The following is an 18,667-nucleotide window of genomic DNA, read 5'->3' as shown; positions in this document are numbered from 1 at the left end:
ACAGATCTCATGTCAGTAGGCTACAGAGACATCAGAGCCAGCGGCAAACGTCAATGGCTAATTATTCTCAAGTAGCCAGAGCCGTCGCAATGGGGTAGGCAAGGTAGGCAGCTGCCTAGGGCCCCCAGCTGAAGGGGGCCCCGATGGCCGAATGGTCGTTTAGGTTGTGTATCTGCCCTCGTCAAACAGTATCAACCACTGTAAACAAACCACCACACTGAGACAGCGCTATCACTCTCCAGTACTGCTCCGTGAGAGGGGCCCCCCAAACTAGAGGGATTCCCCTTATGCAACGAAGTAGCCATACCATTTTAGAGTGTAAGCTAAATTAAAAAACTGCAATACACATTTTTGGGTTCAATAGGCTATATTTGTATTGAGTGGTAACAGTTTTGTAAAAGCAATCCGCTTTGTGTCGTACCTAACCATGGCCTTGCTGTCACATGCACCACAGTCTGTCAAGTTGCTTGTTTTAAATAGGCCTAGTTTGTCACAATAAACGCAATTTATTATAGAATCTATTTCCCCCTCCCTATTAGCACTTTTTAGCGGGTAACCCTGAAGCTTAGCTCTGTAATTCATGTTTGGCTTTTGTGAACAGTAAAGCGCCTGCCTTGTTTTATTTAATTAGTTAAAATTTCTCAGTCATTTTGACATCTGCACCTGAGGCAGAGCACCCTAAAATGTAACACTTTTTGTCACCCTAACAACATACAGAGCCGTGAATAATGCACTGCAGACAGTAGATCAAATCAAATACCATGAGGGCCTGTTTGGCGGCAGTGTTTGATTATTGGCGGGAGTGACGTGTCCCCTTTAATGTCTATGGTGGTTACGTCGTCGTTGCGTGAGCACCACCTCCAGGTGCGCAGGTGTGTTCATTTACAAACACTGATAAGCACGTGTTACATCACGGGCAGTTGTAGACGTTTAGCGAATGTGGATGCGTGACGAAATATTTCAAAAAACATTGCAATACAGACAATATTTAAATGGGTGATTCTGAACATCCCGTAAGTAGATGAAGCAAATACATTGTGAATAAGTTGAACATTTTGGATGAGAGCCAATGGCTTGCATATAACGTATTATGTAGGCTACTCATTCATACGAAGCTAGTATTCTCTGTAACACTTTACAATAAGGTCCCATTAGTTAATGTTGTTTAATGCATTTACATACAATAACTAATGAGCAATGCATTTGTTACATTCGGCCTATTTGTTAATCTTTGTTAACGTTAGTTATAAAACACAACTGTTCATTGTTAGTTCATGTTAGCTCAGGTCAATTAAATATTACACAGATACAAAATTAGATTTTAATAATATCATAGTAAATGTTGAAATGAACATGAACTGAGATTAATAAATGTGTTAGGGGTGTTTTGCATGTTAACAAATTGAACATTATAGTAAAGTCTTGCCTTATTTTGTAAAGTGTTACCATATTTCCTTTGTATGCTATAGAGTTGCTAACAAGGTGATAGTTAGCAATGTTTTATTATAGGCCTACATCACTTTGTGTATCTCAGGAGAAAACCGGGGAATCTGTTCCTGATGCCATTTGGCCAGAGAATGGAGATCAGTGGAGCGACAAAGAGGATGATGAATGTGGACTGTTGCTGGAAATGGCTGAAGAGGATGAGGAGATTGACCTCTACAATGTGGAAACATTTGGCTTAGGTATTATTATATTATAAAATCATAACATGCACAAATTGGTAACTGACTGATGAAGGGTATAGACCAAAATATGATCCATTTAAAACTGTATAAAGCAGAAAAGGTCCCTATGCTGTTTTTCTGGAAACATTGTATTGCTAGATGCACTGTAATCACTTTAAGCATTATCCCTGCTGCATGTGTTTTTTTTTTTTTTTGTTCTTCTTTCTTCAAACTCTCTAAAACATCAATATGCAAAAACTACCAGATGAGGATGTGAGTGGTGAAAATCCAGATGTAGATCCTACGGATCTCCTGCTGCTGTGTAGCGATAGCTCCCCAAGACCACAGTCTTCACCTCCACCCCCTCCCAGACCGCCTTCACCACCTCCCAGACTGCCTTCACCACCTCCCAGACTGCCTTCACCACCTCCCAGACCGCCTTCCTCTTACAGTTCCTGTTCACCTTCCAGACTGGGACCTCGCATTTGGCCCCACACTCCAACAGGCCGATCTCAGCGAGGGAGAGTGGGTCGAGGGCAGCTGTTTGATGACCCAGCTGTGGTGAAGACTGTGGAAGGTCGACCAAGCTTGAAGGTTTGCCTGCCTGTTCTAATTATTTTTTATTTTTTTCTCTCAGAAATGCTGGTTTGAAGCTGTGAACTTAAACTGAGTACTCACCAACACCCTCACCCTGTCTTTTTTTCTGAATTGGATTTGTTTTTAGAGTATTGATAGTGCCATTGTGGATTGCAGCCTCAGCTCTTACTGGGAGGACCTCAATTCAAATACTGTGTGTAGTCTTCAATATTTGGCAGTATTTTTTATTTTTTATTTTTTTTTTTTGACCTGAGGTGTAATTTTTTTCTACCTCACAGTGGATGATAGCATCTTTAAAGTCCAACAGGCCACCTCCACCGTCTATATATCAGGTGATCAAGCAAATCTCAGATGTGTCTTTTGGAATTATACAACACAACCATCTGTTGACGATTTTGATCTTCTCACCAATTAGGACCAGGCGATCGTGGGAGTGATTGACCGATCAGCACGTGGCAGGGTCCCACCTGTCTCTCCAAACTATCTTTCTCCCATGCGGCCTTTTTCCACTAGCCGGGGCAGGAGAGGACAGCCTTTCGTTGGATCTTTCAACCAGAGATGTCATTATCAGGTAGTAGGGTTTCTAATATAAATGGGGAACTAATTGAGATTGTGTTTTACATTCTGTAAAGGTAATTTTGAGCAGTGTTTCCCTGTGTAAAATGAGCTTCCTCTACACTAGAAAGTTCTGGGTGGTTATTATTAGCATATTGCTAGCAGTCAGTGTTGTGGCCAGGTCAACAATGGCACACACATTTTTGTTAATGGGTGAAGATCCACCTTCATGTCCCTCTTGCCAGAGTCATTTATCGCAGAAGCATATTTCACTGGACTGTGATCTGTTGAACTCCATTAGGACTCTTAACTTTATAGTTGACTCTTATGAAAAGATTTTTAATGAAGTGAGACCCGTTTTAGAAATTGAACGATAAATAAACAACAATATCTTGTCCTAAACTTATTTACTATGACCAGGGTTTTTAAATTGGGTGCTGCTGGTAATGTTTCAATGATAAAAGGTTTTATTTTATTAAAAAAAAGAATTCAAGCCCATTATTTGATGCTTTGTTCTGCTAACTAAAAAAAATTGAAATATAAGCTCATTGAATATTTAATTGTGCATGCTCACTTGCCCTGTTTGATTGATTTAGCAGTCAGATTAGCTGCTCAGATTAGATGTCCATTTTCACAATTCAAATTTGTGTAGTGTTCACAAACCTTCTAGTGTCCCAGAGGTGTATACATCTAACATTTACAGTGCCTATAGAAAATCATCGTACCACTTGGATATTAGTTGCACTGTTTGTTGTACAGCCTGAAATCAAACCCATTCCAAAAAATATTTTCTAGTTTTTTTTACAAATTTCGTTTTATAACATCACACTAATGAAAGAAAAGGCAATCTGTGGATGGACTTGAAGAGAGCAGTCCATTTCCGCTCAAACCGGAATTTGACTGAACTTGAGCAATTCTGCAAGAAAGAATGGGCAAATATTCCCCAATCTAGGGGTGCAACGCTAGTTCAGACATATCCAAAAAGGTTAATGATTTTATAAAGCAAAAGGTGGCTTTACAAAGTATTAAATCAGGGGACTGATGACTTTTCCAACCCTGTTCTAGTTTTTCAGTTCTTTTTAATTTTCAGAACTGTTGTTTTTCCTTTCATTAGCTTGTTGTAAGGCAAAATATGTTAAAAAAATATATATAAAAAAAATGTTTTAGGCTGTACGACAAATATTACCATTTCAAAGGGGAATGATGATTTTCTATTGGCACTGTACTTGTATTGTGGGTAGAAAAGATTCACAGTAAACTTTAATTATAACAATACAAAAATTCCAATTCTATTTTTGGAAACACAAACTAGTTACTTGTTTAGTAATAGGGTTAACCATTGTTCAAAACCCTTAAATTTGCTTGGTAAACACCACTAATTATCTAGTAGGCAGTCTATTGTGTGAACTGAGTTTTTAATAAAGGGTAAGAGGTACAGAAATGTATCTACTGGATTTTTATTTTTATTTTCTTTAGGCACAAAATAGTCCCATGGTGCCTTGCTCTCCCTTTCGACCCCAAAGACTCTTTTCACCCCAGCAACAATATAACCAGGTGATCCTCTTATTCATTCAATTACTATGTTTCTGTTCCTGAATAAACCGCCTTCTTCCAGAAGCTCATATCCGTAGTTTAATTTTTTTCTAGCCTGGAGGTTTTCTGTCACCTTCCCGTCCTCATCTCTCTACCCCAATGCCCCACACGCCCAAACTCATGCACCTGCAGTTCGGGACAGAGTCCCCCAGGCCTGCTCCATTCTACAGCCCATCTTCCAACATCATGCAGGACTTCAGGTTGGTCATTTACTCTTTAAAGGAATACTTTATCAAAGATTAAAAATATGCACCCTCATGTTCTTCCAAACCCTTTTATGAAGCATTTGTCAAATAGTTAATAATCACAAGGGACTGGGACGTATACAACTTCATTACGTTATAGACCAAGTTATAAACTGAATGTACTTCCATTTATTCAAACTTGACTTGTGAAAAGGTCACATCAGGTGTGATGTCTCATAACTGATCACATCATGGAAAGATTGATTGTGTTAGTGCAACTGGGATTTGAGAACAATGGGTCTGATTCACTAATAATTGTGTGGATTCTTTGTTTATTTGCACAGGAGAACTTCTCACAGTTGTTGTTGTTGTTGTTTTTTGCCTAATTCACAAAATGTGTGTACATTATGTACGCACATCTGTACATGAGACAAATCTGCATCTTTATGCACGTACATACCTTTTTCTTTCTCTTCTTTACAGTAAGTGTCTATTGTGCCCCTATTATGCTTTTTCAGATATTACCTTTCATGCAGTGTTAAATAGCTGTTTGTGAACGTAAAAGGTCTGAACTGCCGAAACAAGTCTTCAGTAATTCCAGTCGTACTTCTGTAACTTGCATGCGTAACAATGTAACACATTTGCTTAATGGCCACCTATGGTCTTCATTGGCTGCCCGTGAACAATGTCTATTTTGACCCGCCCTCAAACACTGTAGCTGGTTTGTGTTGTGTACATGTCGAAGACACTGTTTTATGCGCCGCAAAGCAAATTCTCTTTGTAAACTTTCAAAGGATGAGGATGTGGAGAGTCAGTAGTTAAAATTATCACAGCGATGCAACCTTTTGACGATTGCTTCTCAACTCTAAATGGGATTTACAAAATCCTTATCCATTAACGATGGGATGGTACCCAATTTGTTTGCACCACATTCCTTTTCAAAATCACAATTTGTAAGTATGATTAATTATGTATACATTTTCTACAGAGTGTTCAAAATACGTAGTTTTGTTTAATATTGTGTAGGTCTCCCGCTAACTCGTGCTATTACGGTCTTACTGAAATGGTTCTGCTAAGCAGTTGTGGGCCACTATTACCCACAATTGTGTCAATTAATGCAGATTGACTGTTGTTCTTACTACTTTGAGTAATAATAAAGGATGGAGCAAGATTTGTTTTACAAACTGTTACATCATTAAAAGTGCTCAGCTAACTCATGCACTGTTATTGATAGTTAATCATATGGTTCCCACATGTACACCGCAATAAGTTAGAAATATACACATCGGTTTGGTGATGGACATAGACTTGTTTATGCTGATGGTGAGGAATTAGTTGCAACATCTCATAATGTATGGCAAACTGAGTAGAATATTCCTGAGAAACGTCCTGCTCGATGTCTGATGGAGGTTTGGATTAAATAACTAGTTCTTCCAATGTTTCATCAACGGACTCGCACTCAAATTTATATGGTAAAATCAATGCCATCGCTACTGTCTTTACAGTGTGTACAATCGCTGCGGATGGAGGAAGGCTCCGGAGCTGAAGTTCAGTTATGGTAATGGGTATTTTGTTTTCGACATGCTGTAAGCGGTAGACCAATTACAACAGACTGGCCCGTCTGACCAATCAGAGCAAAGTAGGCTCTCGGAAAGGAGGGGTTTAGAGAGACTGAATCTTCGAACGTGTCATCTGAGAATCTTTGTACAATGTATATTATGTATGAGAACTTTATTTTATTTTTACCTTTGATGCATGTAATCCGGTTGTAAGAGACCTCACTCAGAGTATGTGTTTATCATGGTTTGTTTTTGAAAACGTTTGTACGTACACTTCATGTGCAAATCCGTGCGTATGCACGGTTGGTATAATTTTTACACTGACTGAGTCTCATTCACTAACCATACCATCTCCAATTTGAACTTCACTGAAAAGTCAGTTGGTGGTCTCTTTATGGACGACCAAATGTGTCAATTATATTTATTTTTAATGCAAAACTGTTAAAATGTACATTTGTTGGAAGTGCACAACACATGAAACAGCACTTCAGGTGTCCCAAGTTTGTATCCTGGCTTGTAGTGCTTACCTGATCCCTCTCGTATCGCTTCATGTTTCTATTGGAACTGTTTTGTCAAAATGAAGGCAAAAAGCACAAAGCACATTTTAAGAATGCACATGAAAACAGAGCAAGTCTAATATCATGGTTTAATATGCTTATGTCATCCCCCCCACCCCTTAATTTTTTTTAAAGCTTAATATATATTTATTTCTATAATGGCTGTTTCCTCAATCCCTTTATGTGTCCCAAGTGTGCTGCATAGCCCTGAAAATTAAAGCCAAAACATTTCGATTGCTCCTTGGTGGCTGGCTGTAGTATAAGTCATAAACCCTGCCCTCTACCTGGTGGATGGCTGCAGTATAGGTCATAAACCCTGCCCTCTCCAAGTAATAGGACACGAGAAAATGGTTTCTGCCATTTTAGGTAGTTCTTACCATCAAACCGCATAGCCAAGTGTTTTTTCACAGTGAGTTTGGTTTTAGTTTGTAGTTTGAGCCTATAAAAACCGATTGTAATGTCATGACTGTGCTTGCATCTGCAGTAGTATGTGTGGGATCTTGATACCACTGCTCCACCTCAGGATCACTAATGCACATGCTCTAGCTCCAAATAACATTATTGGCAACAACTGTTTCTGGGATATTTTGGCTTCATTTTTCTACAGTGGAGGAAAGTGGTGACATTTTGTCCATTTTTAAAAGCTTTTACGTCCTGATAACTTAAATTTGTATCGGCCAATTAAGATGATAAAAAAAAAACAGCTATTGGCTGTAAAAATCCTAATGAGTTTCATTTTTGGGTGAAGTTTTTAACTAGGGTTTCAACTAGGGTAATTTGGATTTACTAGCTAATGTTTGGTCTTTTCACAAATTATTTTTCTTTGTCAACTTTTAGAGCACCAGGTCCTGTTGTTCAGTTCCACCCCCAGCACAAGCGGCTTTTGAGTCAGCGACAGCAGAGACCTCACAGGTAAGTGTAATGAACAATTGTCTTTTGGAAATGTTTACTTGGAAATAAATGTCTTTCCTTTTCCTGAATTGAAATATAATTCTCAGAAAGCCAGTGAGCTGGGACCCATATTGTCAAATCATGACCGATAAAGAGAAGGAATGGATAATCAGGCTGCAGATGATCCAGCTACAGAGTGAGAATCCACATCTTGATGACTACTATTACCAGGTCTGTATCAGTCCTAAACTTCTCAGCCCTCCAGAAAATGGTCAAGGAAGTTGTTGGGTTTAACTACTAAGTGTGGGAATCTTTTGGAATCTCATGATTTGATTGAAATCGATTGGGGTCACGATTCGATCAAAAATCGATTCTTGATTTTGTATCAATTTGATTTGGCATAGATTTGATTCTTAACTTGTTTTTGAGTTGTATTTATTGTGCATGAATGTATCTACTTGTACTATATAAAACCCATGCCCCCAATTGATAAATATTAAAACACTCATAGGTGTAATTAAAGTTTTTGAATTACAGTGCTATGCGTAAGTTTAGACACCCATACTAAAGTTGACTAAAAAGAGGAATAAAAAATCATCTTTTGGAAATTGAACTTAATGCCTTAATTAAAAAAATTAGGAAAAATCCAACCTTTAAGGACACCAATTTTCTTTGTGAATGAATAATGTATCATAAATAAATAAATGTTCTTCCTTAAAATACAGGGTGCATAAGTTTGGACACCCCCATGTTAAATTCCCATACAGCCATTTTTATTTTTAAAGGCCAGTTACCTCATGGAGCCAGGATACTATGCATCCTGATAAAGTTCCCTTGGCCTCTGGAATTAAAATAGCCCCACATCATCACATAGCCTTCACCATACCTAGAGATTGGCATGGAGTACTTTCCATAAGATCATCTCTCAATGCAAATCAAACTAGCTATTAGGCTAACTGAAATAAAACCATGCCAATCTCTCCAGAGGCCAAGGGAACTTTATCAGGATGCATAGTATGCTGGATCCATGAAGTAACTGGCCTTTAAAAATAAAAATCTGCCTGCCTCTATGGGAATTTAACATAGGGGTGTCCAAACTTATGCACCCTGTATTTTAAGGAAGAATATTTATTTACGATACATTATTCATTCACAAAGAAAATTGGTGTCCTTAAAGGTTGGATTTTTTCCTAATTTTTTAAATTAAGGCATTAAGTTCAGTTTCCAAAAGATGATTTTTTTTATTCCTCTTTTTAGTCAACTTTAGTATGGGTGTCTAAACTTATGCATAGCACTGTATGTCAATCTTTGTTTTACTTAATTTAAACATTTTATTGAACTATTTTATTCATAAATTACATTTCCTGCCTTTTTAATTTTGTAGGATATTGGTAATACTAGTTATATTGTTTATATAATTTTTCCTAATACCATTTTTGCCGTGTCTTTATTAAATTGCGTATAAGAGGCTTTTTTTGTTTGTTTTTTTTATATCTGGAAAACCTTCACCGGAGCTTTAATGATGGAGAACGTGATTTCAGAGAATGGAGAACGTTGGGGAATTTAAGGCTTTTTTTTTTTTCATTAACATATTGAAATGGAACTGCGCTGCACTGTTTGTTCCATCAACATGTTAACACGTTTAGAATATCGATTATTTTATTATTTCTTTATTTTATGTTTGTGAATTGATTTGAATAATTAGAAGGTAGAATCCCCTCAAAGTTAGTTACTTAATGAATGAGTTCGGGTGTCAAGTCTAGTTATTTTTAATCTCTGCAGGAGTACTATCAGAGGATGGAAGCCAAACTTACCGAAGAGGAGATCCTGGGTGACCGTTTAAAGAAGGAACCACCTAAACTCACAACCCCTTATGTTACCAAAACTCTCTCGTACATCCCAGGTCTGGCACAATAAACTGTGTAATGCCTATTTTATAATTTTACAGTATAAATGATTTGCAGTTATTATTGCATTACTACAGTGGTCCACTTTGAAGGTTCGCTCGGGCAGGTTGCAGTGTCCACCTGTTTCTCTCCAAGAAGAGCAATTGATGCCGTTCATGCGCACACACATGATGAGGTGAGATTTGCTGTCTTTAACTGAAGATGCAAACCTAATTTGTTGTAATTTGGTGAGGGGAAGAGGGGCTACTTAAAAAAAAAAAGCAAAAAAAACAACCTGTACCACCTTATTTGAGCAGGAGCACAAAGACACTAGACAGCAAAGGTTGGATGTGTTGAGCACCATTGAGAAGGTAACCACTTTATATCTGAATCCAGTTCTGAAGTTTTCATTTTGGATTGGGACGTTTTTGCATTCTTACACTAGGCTGGTTGGTGATGCAACATCTCTGGTTAGTACAGTGACTCGCCGTCCCTCACATGTTCTCCATATTGTTACAGTGTCTGTCTGTCACACCAACCACCTGTCAGTCACAATCTATCTCTGCCATTCACACTCTGTTCTTTCATTACTGTAACCTATAAGGCCTTTCTGCCTGCCTGCAACCAACAAGAAAAGCCTCTATGACTGTAGCACTAGGGCTGCAATGATGCACTGTATCTATACTAGTTAAACAGCCCGTTATCTCTAGTCCGGGTCCCCCTTGAGTCTGGCCTTGGACCAAAGGTTAAGTTGTTCCCCCTTATTGACAGACATGCCTGATTACCCAAGATTAATTCCTAACTCAAAGTATAGATTGAACTGTGTATAACCCTTACAATTGGTAAAATTCTGGATCCTATTTTTCAAGCGTGTCCACTGGTATGTTGCCATGGACAAATATTTTACCACCAAATGGTATGATTTGACCAATCAGAATTAAGAATTTGCAAGAATCATTGGTTTAGTCTTTTTGTTGTTTACCATATCTGTTTGTGCTCCTGAAGGGCTGCCCATTCTTGGAATATATATATTTTTTTTTTTACCTTAATGTATAATCATTGTTATAACTGGTCCTTCAGGTGAAAACTAATGAAAAATGACACTCTTTTGACGCATTCCTCTGCATTTACTCTTGAGTGGAACGACCACATCTCAATATTGTCAACAACTGCATTGAAACAACTTCCTAACCTTTTTTTTATTTTTTATTAATCCATTAATCTCAGATGTTATTCACAATTCGGAAGACAATCTGTTGCTACTTTGGTTTCATTGCGACTAAGTACTCAGTCGGGGCTCAATTCAGAATCCAACTAAAGTCACCCATTTACTTGACTGTTTAAACCCTTTGCTTTCTCACAGTTGTACATAGTTTTGTTAGAAGTGGAAGAGGCAGAGAAAATGAAGGCAACAGTGTCCGACAAAGATGAGGAGAGGCGGTTGATGCAGAACATTAAGAGGAAGGTGGAGCAGCTTTACACTGAGCTGCGGGTCACTAATCTACTGTAAGAAACTCCTTTAATTTTCTTTTGTGAATGTACAGGTTTCTGATCTCATACTTCGATTGTCTATCATTTTTTTATATCAATTTTTGCCCTCCCTACAGGGACTCGGGAGAGGAATTTCTTTCGTGTCTACTTGTATCAAAAGGAAAGAGGATGTTGGCCAGACTCCTCCCATTCCTGTCACATGATGCATCCCAACATATCTTGAGCGTGGTGACCAAACACCTCCCAGTATTGATGAGCAGAGATCCAGATGAGGTCTGGAACATGTGTATTCATTTGTCTTTTCTGTATAGCTCTTAATGTTGATCACTTATTCAAGCTCTAACCTCTTCACAGGCCCTGCCTGTTTTGTATCCATCGCTCCGTGCTGTGGTCGATGGACTTGCGTTCAGTCAGCTAATCCGAATTCTCAAAGAGTTCACCACATCACTGCCCGACTCAAAAGACACACGGTTAACACTGGCCTGCCAAAACAAGGTCAGCTTTTAGGCAGTTATATCATTTTGTAGTGTTTTTTTTTTTTTGTCCTTTTCAGTGTAGTTATATTTGCTAAATATGGTTATGGTAAAACATGTGTAAAAGCTTTACATTTTCTCAGGGCTTCTTAGTGGTATTGCTGTATTGTAATATTTTCAGGTTTAATGAATGCAGGTTAAAAACGTAGTATCTGTATTGAGAAAAACAAAACCCATTTTAAATTCACTTAAATGTTGCTTTGCAGTTTGGTCTGTCGCTGCTGTATGCTCTGCTCTCGCAGGGAGAAAGGCTTTTATCTTCTGACCTTCCCATGGAGCCCAGCATCGGAGACTTTGAGACCTGGTACCATTTGTGCTTGCCCTTAAATTACTTTACTTGCATTTATCTCTATCTCTCTCTGTGGAAGATGTTCACACTGTTGTTTTTCCATACAATGAAAAGTGGACTAATGAGAGGCTGTCAAATATCATATATAGAAATCATACAGAAATTTGGATCTGTTCCTCACGCAAAATTAAAGACACAAGTCACTGGAAATCTATACATTTACCGTAGATATTGAATAATGTTCATGATTTTGTGTATGTTTTGTTCAGATTTCATCTTATTGGGTCTTATTATTCTTATGCTACACTTTCAGTTGTATGCAAACAAATTTTCTAATATATGGGTTGAAACTAGTATGGTTTTCAGTGAATGTCAACAAATTTGTTCTGTTCCTCTGGAAAATGGTGTAAGATGCTGTTGTTGTTGTTGTTCAGTTGTTTTTATTATTCAGTTGTAAATGATTTTTAAAATTGAAACTCAATTTTTCTAACAACCATCAAGGACGGATACCGTATTCCATGTGGCCCGGCAGCTATCCCAGACAACACTTGTTGAGCCATTACTTCTGCCCTCCAACCTGCTAACACTTTTCTGTCGATATCTGGACAAGCGGACCATACACCAACTGAAGAATAACATGGAGTGAGTCTAAATACCGCACTCAATACTTCACACTTTGCATATCTCTTAGAGCATTTCAGACCTGTAGATAATTTGCTTTGTTGTGAAACGGGGACATAAATTGAAATGTAGCCTTGTAAAAGCAAACTGAACTAAGAGAAAATTCTACTTTGTAACAAACGCATACCGCAATTTATGCTAGTCACATGCGAGTTAAACTATCCTCTCATTGGTTCACCGGTTTATTTCGTGATTCCGTTCGTAGCAGTCGTACGTAAAGGACTGTTGGCTCTGTGGACTAGCTGTCATTGCCAACACAAATATATTAATGTGTATATAAGCCTAGATTCTGTAACTGATATCCTTTAAAGCAGGAATCAAGGCCTTGTCGGGACCACATTCTTGCAATGCCTCCTGTTTAGGAAATGTGCAATGACATTTAAGATTGTGCTCTTTAGTTTTCCACTGTGATAATGTCAAAGACTATAGATTAGAATAACACAAGATGCATCATCGCGTCACTGCAGCTGCCGTTAGAAGCTCCGGTTCCTATAGAAACAGTCAGATGCGCCCTTCCACTGCGCATTAGCTTGATCCAGCATGAAAAATTACATTTTCTATCATGATTTGAGCGTTTAGAATCAAATCGGATCATTAATTTTGGTGCACATCCGAGCATGTGCCTAAACAAACTGAACTATGGGAGCAAAATGCACCAGGTTCCAAAACGAACAACATTGACAAAACAAACAAAAAAAAACATCTTTTGTGTTTCACTGAAAAAAATGTATGCAGGTTTGCAGTGACATGAGGGTGCGTATATGATTACTGGGTGAACGATTCCTTTAAAAATTAAATTGCACAGTCATTAGATTGGCGTACCTGCATTTTAGAGTTTCTCCTAATGAGAAGGATGAGACTATTTGAATCCTTTTCATATGCACTTTTATGCTCTGGATGAACTGAGATCTTCACCGTCACAATGTTTAGACATTTCCAGTATGTCAACCCTTACCCTACCCATAGCTTGCTTATAGTTTTATCTGCACATGAGTTACACTTAGGGCTAGATTTATAGCTTGTGACAGCGCAAGCCCACTTTTGGCATTCGTAATTCCTAACAGTTTTTTTTTAAGGCATGCTGTGAAAAATTAGCAATGAAAAGGCATGGACTGTTATTTTGCGGCTGATCATATTGCATTATGCATTTGTAGGAGCTTCCCTTTCAGATTTATGGGAGGAGAGTTGGCTATTAACCCTCCTATTACATAAGGGTCCGTTGCACCTTTTGGGTCCTTTTTGCCCCTGAAGTGCTCTGTGGCTTTACACATGAAATTATGCTGATTTCATAAGTTTTAATTAAATCCATTGGAGTTCATACTGGTAATTTCCATGTGTTCTTATAAGTTTCATTATGATATTCAAATAAAATTTCTCAAGTGTTAATAAATATCTTTCTTGCATCACACTGCCATGTAGTTCTTGTAAGATTTGAAATTTAGGAATAGTATGGTTGAACCGTGCAACATTCAGAACTTATTTTTTTTCAACTAAAACCATATTGTATCTGATTAATAACTTATGTGCAAATTTTAAGTTATGACTGTTATAGGCTTGCGTTGTACACTAATGGAGTGTCTATTTACACCAAGTGCAAATAACCCACCCTGTTGGTAGAAACTATTTACGCTAACTGCCCACCAATGTCTGGTTGGGCTAGACAAAAAAATAAATAAATAAAAACTCCTATAATTTATCAGCCGCAGTGGCGTAGGGGAGTAAGGCGTGTAGCAGATACTTTTGACACCAGAGTTCGAATCCGCCTTTTGCCAAACTTGTTCCGCTCCCTTTTCCTATCGCATATCAGTTAAATATGAATAAAAGTGGAATTTAATGCCTACCGGTTATTTAATAATAGTGTTTATCGGGTAGGTGTAGGGAGGGCTTTATTGTCCTAATAAGGTGGAATTTATTTAATAAATATAATCATTTATACTCAATACTGTATGTTATTATTGCTTGCTGTTTTAAAATGTTCTAAAATACTGAGGTGCAAATCTAACTATTTACACTTGTTGCAAAGAAAATACGGTTACACCTTTGTTTTAAGGTGTCATTGTTACAGTGTAATTATGTTGAAGTAATATGAGTAATATTAAGCAACTACTGTACATGTACTTGCTATAGGGTTAGGGTAGGATTAGGATTTATTTGAGTGTTAGTTGCATGTAATTATGCATCATTTACTGTTATTACTATGGTAAGAACATGCAACAAGGACACTGTACAATAGTGTTACCAAAAATACTGCTATTTTTACATAATGTAGCATGTATCGTTAATTGTACTTGGTGCAAATAGCCGATGTCATATATAAAATGTTTTTTTTTTTTTTTATGCATTACAAGGGTTAAATTAATCCTGATCTACTAAGGTTTGTGGTACTCAACTTACTGTACTTGCGCCATTATTTAATGCCCAAAAAGCATGTCGTAACCTAGGTGTACAAAACTGCAGCCCTGCCTCAATACTAATTAAACACATCTGATCCTGCTAATCGAGTCAGTCCTTCAGGCTCATTTGAAAACTACAGGTGTGTGTTGCAGCAGGGTTGGAACAGGCAGGAGGGTTGACTTTTGCACCCATTTTGCACTTGACAAGGCTGTGATAGTTGCTGCTATGAGGCGCAGCAGAGAACGGAGAGCGCGTGATAGAACGAAAATAATTTTCTCCACTCGTGTTCATTTATGTAAAATTCCAGAGGAAGACATTTGAACATTGTTTGCCAAGTCACGTTAAATTTTTAATTTGTTGCGCCTGTGTTAGATTTCCCAGACCTGATTATCATCGGCTTTGCTTGTTTGCGACCCTACACTTTGTGTCGATCACTCGCAGAAATTTTTCACTCCCAACTGCGCTTTTAAGAGATTGTGATCTAATGCTAATTTGTCCCAGCCCTTGAGCTTTTTATTGTAAGATTAAGTTTTTATTTATTTTTTATTTTTTTTGACTGCAGATCAGCTACAGGATATCTGGCTGTAGCATCATAAATGAGCATTGACCCTTTGACCTCCCTCTACAATGGCCTGAAACCTAGGACGACGCCAAACATGAATTGAACTGGATTTTGTGACTGACCACATTCATCAGTGATTTATCTGTATTCCTGTCAACCTCAATTCCTTTTCTCCTATTTCTTAAACTGTCTACTTAAGCGTATTCCTTTAGTCCTATCAAGGTCAGCTTTGCACTGATTAGCAATTAGCACTTTTTTCTTTTCTTTTTTTTTATAAGATTTATCAGTATGATTTATGAAAAAGTGGCTGATATTCAGTCATAAATCATGACCGTATAAAGCCTCATGAAGCGTGTCGTGTCTCAGATAAAGCTGATCATGTTAACTTTGTGGTCTTCAGAGCAAGCTGTTGGGGTTGACGTGAGATTGTACAGTTGCACTAAAGGTGTTGGGTTTAATTTGTGACTATAAAAACATATTTTGTTATGAAACCAACTTTGTCTTTCAAAGAAAGGTTTTGAGTGTTAATTTGGATGCCTTAATATTAATTTCAGAATTATGTACGCTTATGTGAAAAAATGTTTGCGGTATGGTTTGTTTTTTTTATTTTTGTAATTGTTCGACCTAATGTCATATGTATTTTTTTCCACTGTTGCAGAGCACATGCAAATTAAAAAAATAAATAAATAAAAAATTTGTAAAAGTAATTGACTCGGATGTTTATTTGATTTGTGACTGAATCAACTAACAGATGTTAATTTTTTTGGCCTGTATCCTTTGATTTGTGCCATTTCACAATAACATGGCCTTGAGTGCATTTTATAGTAGCTTAAAATTAATAAAAGGCCCCTTTATTTAAAGGGTTAGTTCACCCAAAATTTATAATTCTGTCATTATGCACCTTCATGTTGTTCCAAAGCCGTAAGACTTTCATTAACCTTCAGAAAACAAATGACGATCTTTTTGATGAAATCTGAGAGATTTCTTTCCCTCCATTGACCGCTACGCAACTGACACAGACGTTTCAAAAAGTTCATAAAAAGATTGTAAAACGAATCCATATAAATTGAGCGGTTTAGTCCAGATTTTCTGAAGAGACGCAATCACTTTATATGATGAATAGATTGAATTAACACTTTTATTCACTGATAAACATTGACCAGCGAACATGAACAGAAGCTCAACTGGACCCGCTTGACATGTGAGAACAAACCTCACTGGTTCTTGCAAAAGCTCAAACGTACCGAGTAACACGAGAATGAACCTCATTGGTTCTTCCGCGCCAAGCGAACATGCTTGAGCTTCTGTTTATCACAACTGATGTGTGAGTTAAATGTTTATATGTGAATAAAAGCCTAAATTCAATCAGTTTATGATATATAAAGCAATCATGTCTCTGATGAACCAAAGTCTTATGTTTTTGGAATGACATGAGGGTGAGTAATTTTTATGACAGAATTTTCATTTTTGGGGGTGAATTATCCCTTTTAGGCAAATCTGTGAAAAATTGGTTTGGATAAACCCAAGTGATGATACCACAAAATTAACGTTTGTTCCATAAATGTTCGCTCTTTGCATCACCAAACAGTGCTACTCTACATAAATGGCATTGCTTATCTACAGATATGTGAGCCAAAGAACATGATGATTTATTTTTTTTATTTTTATTTTTAAATATAAACCTGAATACAGTCTTTATCTCATGTGAGTGTACATCATTCACACATTTCACAAAAGCACACTTTATTTCTTAATATGTAAAACTTTCAATTTGCACCAAATTACTGAATGCACCTTCAGGATCAAGAATTTTGTTAAATTATTTTGAGTGGCTTTGAATAGTTTCCGAAGATATAGTCTATGTATTTGTAGCATTTTCTTTGGTAATTATAGAGTAGTGTTTCAGATTCCAAGTAGCTTGGAAAAGTCAGGATGAAGATATGAGTACATGCGGAGGCATTTTTAACTGAATGACAATGATTTTCACTCAAGAATTCTTTGAGTTTTTTTTTTTTTTTTTTTTTTTGAATTATACATTTCCTAATTTGTATTTTTATATACTGGTTTAGCTCTTTGTCCAGCTAATTAAAGCGATTTTAGAAGTGAATCATACAAAAGTATTTTACTTTCAGCCTGTGTTTGCTTGTTTTTACTGCACTGAGTTTTCAAATCAGTCACGTCTTCATTCTAACTATAACACAGAGAACTCCTTTGTGTGTTTTAGGGTGAGTCAGGGTGATGTAATTCGACATATCAGTGTACGTGTAAAAGTGTATCGGAAAAGAGTAGGTTTGGGGGTTAAAGGTCGAGCTTTCAACTCTCCTTCACCTCTTGATATGAGGATTTTGGTCCTGTGTGTGGAATGTCAGCCTAAAGTGAGATACTCTTGAGTTTTTTTTTCTTCTGGTGTACCCACATTGTTTTACTTTCTCATGAGCTGTCTTTCCATATTGAAAGGGAGTTATCTCAGGCTGTTTTCAGAAAAGGAGCATGCAATGTGCTGTGTACGCAGTGTGGAAAATAAACTCATTTGAGTAATCTCAGTGAAACCACATGACACAATCTGGGTAATTACTAGGAAATCTTTAGGATGTTAGTTTTGCAGTGGTTATATTCAAAGCTGCCAATAACAATATAGTGACCTAGCACAATGTCATTATATTACTTTACTGTCAACTCTCTCATAAGGAGTGAGGTTACGTGTGATTCATTAGTTTGTTTTAAACAGTCTTTTTTTTCCTCATATGTACCTTAGGAAAGTTCGAATTATCGTAGTAATTGGTTTCATCCTCAACTTTAATCTCTCTCTCTCTCTCTCTCTCTCTCTCTCTCTCTCTCTCTCTCTCTCTCTCTCTCTCTCTCTCTCTCTCTCTCTCTCTCTCTCTCTCTCTCTCAGCGTTGGAAGGTCTGATTTATTATAGTGAACTGAAGTCTAATTCTTTCTTGTGAATTTGTTCATCTTAAACACCCCATAGCTCTGGTGAATTGGTTTGTTCAGATGTCTCTTGTAAAAGAACAGATTCCAAAAAGATTGTTCTGTTTTGTTTTTTATATATAGTATGTCTTTTCAAGTTTGATTTTGTCACCCTAATTGTGATTTAATTCATTCAAAAACTGATATAATTATAAATATCATTGGATAGAGATCCAACCTATTTCACAAAGAACCACCCACTTCTGGCTTCACAAATGGTTCATACAGTTCATATCAAAATAATATATATATA

General features: G+C 37.2%; 1 protein-coding gene across 2 annotated transcripts; it reads left to right on the top strand.

Moving 5' to 3' along the window:
* Positions 1-907: 907 nt before the first annotated feature.
* Positions 908-16,112, top strand: patl2 (PAT1 homolog 2). 2 transcript variants are annotated; one of them, XM_081392264.1, is made up of 19 exons: positions 908-1,013; positions 1,535-1,685; positions 1,933-2,261; positions 2,392-2,457; positions 2,543-2,596; positions 2,680-2,835; positions 4,296-4,373; positions 4,467-4,612; positions 7,551-7,625; positions 7,712-7,835; positions 9,387-9,507; positions 9,589-9,686; positions 9,808-9,861; positions 10,854-10,996; positions 11,098-11,254; positions 11,336-11,476; positions 11,721-11,818; positions 12,305-12,445; positions 15,441-16,112. In XM_081392264.1, the coding sequence occupies exons 1-19, from the start codon at positions 993-995 to the stop codon at positions 15,472-15,474; spliced, it is 2,187 nt and encodes a 728-aa protein (XP_081248390.1). In that variant the 5' UTR covers positions 908-992; the 3' UTR covers positions 15,475-16,112. The 2 variants fall into 2 exon arrangements, with proteins under 2 accessions (XP_081248390.1, XP_081248391.1); XM_081392265.1 differs by lacking the exon at positions 9,808-9,861.
* The last annotated feature ends 2,555 nt before the right edge of the window (positions 16,113-18,667 follow it).

This window comes from Scardinius erythrophthalmus (genome assembly GCF_964197995.2).
Source record: "Scardinius erythrophthalmus genome assembly, chromosome: 18".
Taxonomy (NCBI): Eukaryota; Metazoa; Chordata; class Actinopteri; order Cypriniformes; family Leuciscidae; genus Scardinius; species Scardinius erythrophthalmus.
Note: the sequence above shows the minus strand (reverse complement) of the source record. Positions and strands in the feature narration are given on the sequence as shown.